Source organism: Centruroides sculpturatus, unplaced genomic scaffold, assembly GCF_000671375.1.
Source record: "Centruroides sculpturatus isolate CEXI.00-Female unplaced genomic scaffold, Cexi_2.0 scaffold458, whole genome shotgun sequence".
NCBI classification, from domain to species: domain Eukaryota; kingdom Metazoa; phylum Arthropoda; class Arachnida; order Scorpiones; family Buthidae; genus Centruroides; species Centruroides sculpturatus.
Window position 1 is genome coordinate 411,024 of NW_019384732.1, and position 8,403 is coordinate 419,426.

An 8,403-nucleotide genomic window follows, 5' to 3' on the forward strand; every position below is an offset into this window, starting at 1 on the left:
CACGTGTAGTATAGAAATTTGTAATAAGATACATAATGCGGTTATAATAAAATATTGTGTGATTATTTTCATATAATTAAAATTTATATGTATTTATTTTTTAGAAAATACAAGGGAAGCGGCACATCCACCGCTTCTAATGACAGCATGCCACTGATCAACTCATTAAGGCTAGTTAAGATGACTTTAGCATTCATTATTGATAAAGAATGTCTTGATTCAAACTACACTCAAAAGATCATGAGAGTCTGGATTATATTAAAATACAAATTTTTTTATGCTAACTGGTCTTTTATTGCATTGCCAATTTGCATTTTAACTAATAATGGATAAATAAATTTTTTAAAAATTTATAAATATTTTTACTGTAATAAAATTTATAATAATAAATTTATTTAATATGTTAAATATAATTTATTACTTGTTCTAATTCATAAGTTTTTTCTAGGGAAGAGAAGGAATGACAGCATATTATCTTACTAAAGGCTGGGCTGGATTGGTAGTTGTCATAGAAAATAGACTTCCTGATCGCTGTATACAAGTTGTTTGTGATTGTTCAGAGAGTATTAATGTTGTATCCACAAGAGCAACATTGCGTACTGCAGATAGTATTCCACCACTTCATAGGTAAATAATTTAATTACTAGAATAAAGCATTTTAAATGTACAAGGAAAGTTAATAAATGAAAAGGATTTCTTTAAATTTATTAACCAGAATTTATGTACAGAAATTGTACAAAAATAAATAAATACTTTTCATCATATTTTCTCTGCATCTTTTATTTTATTTTATTTTATTTTTATGTCAATATTTTGCAATGTATCAAAGACAATATATGCCAATATTTTACCATTTTTCAGTTTATTTCTTTATAACAAAAATGATTTGCAGTTACCTTTATATTCATCATTGCACAAAAATTGTTTTTTCGTTACTTTTAAATTTTTTTCTTCTGAGAGCTTTTTTAAATGGACTGAACACATGAAAATTGGAATTAGAATGGAACTGTGGTAGGAGGATTTGGAAGTATTTAGCAATTAAAAATTTTATTAAATTTTATAATGGTTTAGTTTAAATTTCAAATCAAATCTTGAATCATCTTTTATTTTAATTCATTGAATAGAACTTAATATAATGTATATTATGGCAATTATAAGGTGATTGATTTTTCAATATTTCTTTGATATACAAATGCAGATGTTCTTGATTGTTTACATCAAAATGTTTAAAAACACTTTGTGTTTTAACTTTTATGTGAGAAGTTGAAAATTTGAAGTATCATCATACTTTTCTTATCCTTATTGTTAAATATTTAGGAATTTTTTATTGTAATAATTAAATTAATCTTATATGAGAAAAGACACCAAGGGCATGGTTCTCATTAGACTGATTTTAACATAAGACTGATCAGAAATAAAAACTATTTTTTAAGAATTATCTTTTAAGTAATTAGTCTTGCATTACAGTTTGTCTGATGAGAACCATGCTCTTATGTGTCTTTTCTCATATAAGAATAGTTTAATTGTTACAATAAAATAGTTAATACTTGAACAAGTTATTTTGGTTTTCATGATGTATATCAAGAATTTTTTTCTTCCTATCATGTTTCTCAATGTAGAAAATATTTATTAAAATTCTGCATGAACAAATTATATATTGTATATAATTTGTTCATTGCAGAATTGCATTTTGCATTTAATTTAGTCTTTGTTATGATATTCTGTATTCACAGGCTTAAATCATCATCATTTTAAATTTAATGTGTAACTTTTAATGAAATTTTTCCGGAAATTTAAAAATTCTAAAGATCTTGCAAAGGTTTGAAAACTTTAAATTTTGTTTTACATTATGTTTTTGTACAGAAAGTACTTTTTGCTGAGTTAGTTTTTCATAAAATATTGCTATGCACTAAGTTGGGAAATGTTATTTTTATCATTTATATTTTTAATTGTGTTGTGAAAAAAAGAGCAGACATTTTTAAAATTTCTAAAATCTGATTGATTAATGCAAGGCATCAGTTTTTAGTTACAATTTTTTTTATAAAACTCTTCTCTACTCTCAAAATTAAGCTTTTTGCCATTTTATAATAATTAATATTATAAATAGTTTTTTTAAATAAAATATCATAACAGATAGTGTCACTACAATTTTAAATTTTTTTACTGAGATTTTTTTGTATTATTTTTTATCAATTTAGGATTTGAAAGTGAAATTTTATATATATTACACTTTTTGTTAGAACAATGATGAGGCAGTCTTTAATTTAGAATTAAACTTTATTCAACTTTATTCTAATACATGTACTTGTTCACACATCCATAACTTGGCAGGCAACTGAACAACAGGTCTCCTTGTTTCAAGTGGTCTTGCACGGGTGTTGCCAGTTCATACACAGTTTGCGATGTTGACACTTGCTTTAGTTTAGTATTCCCTAAAAATCCCCCCTTTCGAAGAGACTCTATCTTTACTTAGTGATCTCTTCGCTAGTTATGCATTTACGGTGGTCAGAAGTGTTGCTCTTAGTATCCGTATACTCTATTCGTATTATTCTGTTGGCAATGCTTTCCTTAACTTTGTAGATCCAGTTGCATTTGATGTTGTTTCCCCTTCTAGCAGTTCTGTTAAATTCCACGTGTTATGTTTTCTCAGGGACTCCATTTCTTGCTCTATGGCAACTCGCCTTCTGACAGAGTCATTGGATTCCATGACTTCTTTATATGTCGAAGGCTCTACATTGTCTTTGACTATCTTTTCATTGATTGTGGCAGATTCTTCTATGGTTTTCATTTTATTCTTTTCTGGGATCTCCCCTCTGTCCTGTTCGAGCGATTTGTGGTCTCCTGCTTGCTCTTACCAGTTCATTATTCTGTTTGCTTTCTCTTTCATTCGTTTCATTTTCATCTTCATTTTCAGATGAGATGTTTTCTTTCGGTTGTAATTGTTCCTTAGCAGGTTCAAGGATATCTACTTACATCTTTATTATTGAGTTTTTCTCTTTCGTAGGACATGTCATCTTCAGTCATTTTGATATTGTTCCTTGGGTTGTTTGGGAATTTGTTGATAAATTTGACATCTCTGTTTGTTATAACTCTTTTTGTCTTCGTGTTCCATAGACAATGTGCTTTTGTTTTGCTAGAATAGCCTATAAATATACATTTGGTGGATTTCTCGTGGAATTTTCCTTTTCCTGGTTTCTTTTCTAATATGAATGCCATTTGACCAAATGTCCTAAAATATTTGATTGTTGGTATTCTACCGGTCCATAATTTGAAAGGTATGTCGCCTTGCAGGCGACATACCTTTCAAATCTTTGATGGACATCTATTTTTAATATATGATGCGGTATATACAGCCTCTGCCCAAAAGCATTCTCTTAATCCTGCCTGGAGTAGCATGCATCTTCTATTTTTTCTCTCTGCAATGTCATTTTGTTGTGGTGTGTAGCATGCTATTTTCTCATGCCTAATCCCTTTATGTTTCAGGAAGTTCTATTAGTATAGTCAGTTCCATTGTCACTTCTTATTGCCTTTATCTTTTTTTTCTGTTTTATTTTCTACAAAGGCTAAGTATGTTTTGAATTTCTTGAAAGCTTCACTTTTGTTTCTCATGAAATATATTTCATACCATCTAGAATAATCATCAATAAACGTGATGAAATATTTTGATCCACTCAATGATGAGGTTCTCATTGGTCCACGAATGTCAGTATGAATCAGTTCTAATATTTCTCTGCATGTCTTTTTGTTTTCCTTCGGAAATGATGATCTGGTTTGTTTCCCTCTTATGCAGATCTCACAGGGGTCGCGTTCTTCTTTTCATCCTATATTTAGTCCTTTGACCTTTAGGTTGTTGGCCATGTGCTGTATGTCCCTTTTGTTTAAGTGACCTAAACATTTGTGCCACATTTTCATTAACATTTGTTTGAGAAAGTTTAGATTCCTCCCACCTTTCTTTCACATAGTATAGCTCACTTTCTTTAAATGCTTGCATGTGTACGCTTTTAGTTTTCAGATCCATGATAATTGCCTGATTCTTTTGGAATAGTACACTGAATCCATGATCAGTTATCATCCCAACTGACAGTAGGTTGGTCCTTAGTTCTAGTACAAAGAGTGTGTTCTCCAATTTGGCTTGAAATCCTTCCTTTATTTCAATTATTACATCACCACTTCCTTTGATTTCCATTGTAGATGAGTTGGCCAAGTTTAATTCACTTGTGTGGGATGTTTCAATGTTAGAAAATCTTGCTTTATCATTGCACATGTGTGATGAAGCACCTGAGTCTAGACACCATTTAAGATTTTCTTTCCCTTCATTTGCCATAATATTATCATTATATGACTCCTGTTTTCGTGTTGTTAGGTTTGTAGTTACAGCTCTTGCTGGTTTTTGCTTGTTTCTGTCCTAGCATTCTCTTGCCTTATGACTTATCTTTCCGCAGTTATGGCATTTGAATTTGAATGGCCCCTTATTTTCTGATTGTTTTGTCCGGTGTTTGCTTATATACAGCACTCTCAAATTCTTTGAATCATTGGTATCGTCATTTCGTTTTTGCGCCTCATACTCTTCTATTAGCTTTATTTTGAGTGTGTCCAGCGAAAGAAGTTTCTCTTGTGTTTCGATAGCAATTTTAAATTGTTCGAATGAGTCCAGTATACTATATAGCAGTTGTACTGTTAATAGTTCTTTATTTATGGAGATTTCCATTTCTTTTAACTTATCTACTATATCGAAAAAGTCTCTTATGTGATCTGCCATGTTGTCTCCTTCCCTCATTTTCTTGAGAATTATTTTCTTTAGTAGCATGGCCTTTCTTGTAGGACCTTTCGANTTTTCCCCCTCACCAAAATTTGTTGTTATTATATATATATATATATATATATGTGTGTGTGTGTGTGTGTGTGTGTGTGTGTGTATGTGTGTATGTATTTGTGAATTTGTTATTTACGTATTTACATTATCTGTATAATCTTAGTTTAGCCACTGTTGTCACTTTAATTAATTAGTTAGAGATTTTATTGTATTTAAATTTTGTGTTTATTTTATATCCTTTTTCTTTTGAACCCACATCTTGAAGATACCGAGATTGCTTATACATGGATCAAAGTGTAAGAGGAAATTTGCCTATTTTTCCGATTCTAGGGACTTCCCTATAGAAATTTCCAATAATATCAACTTAGAATGATTTAGAGAAACAATTTAGAATAAGAAGTTTATTAATTAATGGCAATAAATCTCACAACATGCAAGGAAAAGGATGAGAGAACAATTAAGTGATTAAATAAATTTGTAAAAGAATAAAACTTAGAGAAAGTGGGAAAAACACCACTTCCTGCCCCCCCTGGCCGATCATAGTGGCGATTGAACGTTGTTTCAAGGCACAACAGTAACCAAAACAGTCAATGAATAATGATGGGATTTGTCAGTGATGACATCCATGGAGTTTTGCGCTATCACTATATGAAGTCAGAGAGAGTTAAAACAGTTTTGCTACTGTAATGACAGCTCAAAAGCCAAACCAATACTATAGTAAACCATATCATAACTCCTGTGCTGAAAAGCATATAAAAGAGAGACAAATCCAGATACAAACAGAGCTCCTCGGCAGACTATGGTAGAAAGCATCGGCCTCTCCAGACTCTCAAAGAACCATCCCATGCAAGGAAGGCATCAACAGCAGACATCAACAATAGACATAAGTGAACCTATCCCCATAATCGCAAGGAAATTTTGACTAGAAGCGAACGCCATTTACCGGTGAACATCAGTGAAGGATCAAGCAAAAGGGAAGAAGGAACTAGATCAGGAGACTGACTGGACTTACAAGAGAAGACGACTCTCTTTTTCCTGGTATGTTGTAGTTTGGATAACCCCTGTTAGGCAGCCCCCTCATTTTATAGATAGAAATAGGCAGATTTCTTGAATTGGATTTTAAGAATGTTATCCAGAACTTAATTTTTGATAATAAACTCTTGTTATTTGTATTTGACTTTGCATTCATCCTCCTGAGAGGCTCATTCCCGGACTTCGGAGTGACTCTTACCCTCGCGCCTTAACTAGCTGGTTATGTCAAAATCGGTGGTGTGTCCGACAAAACACACCTGGTGGCAGGACTCTAGCCTAATCTAACATAAACTAACTTGATGGCCCCTGGTCCCCATAATATATTTATTTTTGGTTTTTAAATTTTTGTCTCTCTGTAATAGGTATGATTTTAAATTATGTCATTGATTTATTGATGCCAATTATTTATATTTTTAAACAAATGGAAAATTAAAACAAAGTTTAGATAAACATATTATACTTAAGCAAGTTACAAAAAATATTAATTATGATTGTAAAATACACTTTATGCCAACATTCAAATAAATAAAATAATTAACACTTCGGTGTTGCAGAATTACAAATTTCGACTTTGTAGATTTTAGATGTATTTGCTAGCACTTTTGATAGCTTATAGCTACCATCCTCAGGCAAAAAATCAAATATGATTATTTTCGAATGTTTGGCTTTTGAATGTACTTTTGAAATCATCTAATGCACGTGGATGGAATTCAGAATAAATTGATTTTAAATCAAAAATATTCAAAATTTATAGAAATGCACTGCAAATGAATCAATTTATTCTGAATTCCATCCACATGCATTATAAAATTTGAAAAATCTGTTCAAAAGCTGAGCATTTGAAAATGATTGTATTTGATTTTTTGCCTAAGGATGGTGTCTATAAACTATTGAAAGTGCAAGCAAATAAAATCTAAAAAGTCGCAATTTGTAACACCACAACACTGAAGTGTTAATTATTTTATTGTATATGAAAAATAATTATAGATTTGTAAATGGTGAAATACTGATAAAATATATAAATATAAATTTGACAAATAGAATAAAAAAGTTAAGTAGGAGTTAGTCAATGAATAGCTGATCAAAAGTAAATCAAAAGTAATTTTAAAAAATAGTATTAAAAACAAAACAGCACATTCTATAAATTTTAAAATTGATAAATTGCAAAAATTACTCTCTCTACAAGAATTTGTAGATAAAAAAAATAATTTTTTATTGGCAGAGAGAAATTATTATTAGTACTAAATTGAAAATGAAATAAACTTAAATAATTGCAAAAAATTGCATTGTGTTTTTTTGTACATAATTTTTAATTTACTTTTGATAAGATTGTATATATTAAACTTTTTTGTATTATGCATATAATCTTTCAAATTTTAGTGTAAATATATTTTACTTTAATACAGTTTCAATAAAAGAAATTGGTATTTTTGTCCACCTGGTCTAGGAATTCAGACAGATCTCAGCGTTCTCAATTGGACCTTTGTGTAGTTGTTTTTAGAGCAACATCACCAGCAATAGGTCAAGTGGGAGTATTAGTAAAACATAGTAAACGCCAAGTTCGAGGTTTTGTTGGATGTCATGCCATGTTAGAAATTGGAATATATGTTGTTGTTTGTTTAGCATTCAATCATTGGCATACACGTAAGTCATTTTGTATTATTAAATATTTATTTAAAGATTTGTAATATTTGCATTATTAATCTCATTATTTTGTTTATAGATTTGCAAAATGCTGAACAGTATCCAAAATTTCTTCTGGCTATACATAGTTCCAAACGTTTGCTTGTAGAGAAAATAATGCCTCACGTTCATATTTTAGCAGATGCTATCATTAATTTGACTTTGGCAAAAGGGCAGCGACATGAGGTGTGTAGTATAAAAAGTTTTTAAAAAATTAAATTAAATTTTTAATAATAGTTATGAATTATGATTTTATTCAAACTCATGTATTCAACCTTTCGTCTTTATAAATTTCTATGATTACTTTGTGTAAACTAATATATAAAAGTTGTATCAAAATTTTGGATTGTCAGATTGATTGATTAATGCAAGGCATCAACTCCAGTGGCGTGCCGTGACATTTGATGATAGGGAAGCTGTGTTTTTATGAGAAGCCAACTTCCAGGGGCAATCAGTTAATTCTTTCTTTAAATGTGTTTTTAATAGATTATTTATCTGACGTACTTAATAAATAAACAAGATCAATATAATTATCTCTGTTATTAGATCCAATATATTCCATATGCCCTCTAAATGCCAATTCTTGCTTTGATAAAAATATATAACATCTATTTATTTAGATATAATATATCTATTAACCGTAACTATCTCGTTATAATTTTCAATATTTATTTTATATTATTTACTAATGTTAAATTCTATTCCGCTTCGATTTCCAAATTGCTTCAAATACGAAAGAATCGACGATTTTTCGTGTCTTTTGCCAGCTAAATTGTCAAAGACATTCTTATTCCACACACTAATTTCACTCTGTAAATGCATTTTTATGCATTTACAGAGCCATTTTATCGTGAAAATATCGAACAAATTTTTTT

The 8,403-nt window shown here is 30.0% G+C and overlaps 1 protein-coding gene across 1 annotated transcript in view; it reads left to right on the forward strand.

Moving 5' to 3' along the window:
- LOC111628219 (calpain-D-like) overlaps positions 1–8,403 on the forward strand; it is a 166,217-nt gene that overhangs the window by 134,611 nt on the left and 23,203 nt on the right. The window contains exons 10-11 of the mRNA XM_023371959.1: positions 7,293–7,489; positions 7,569–7,714. Coding sequence (XP_023227727.1) covers positions 7,293–7,489; positions 7,569–7,714 — 343 coding nt within the window. The remainder of the gene's footprint in view (positions 1–7,292; positions 7,490–7,568; positions 7,715–8,403) is intronic.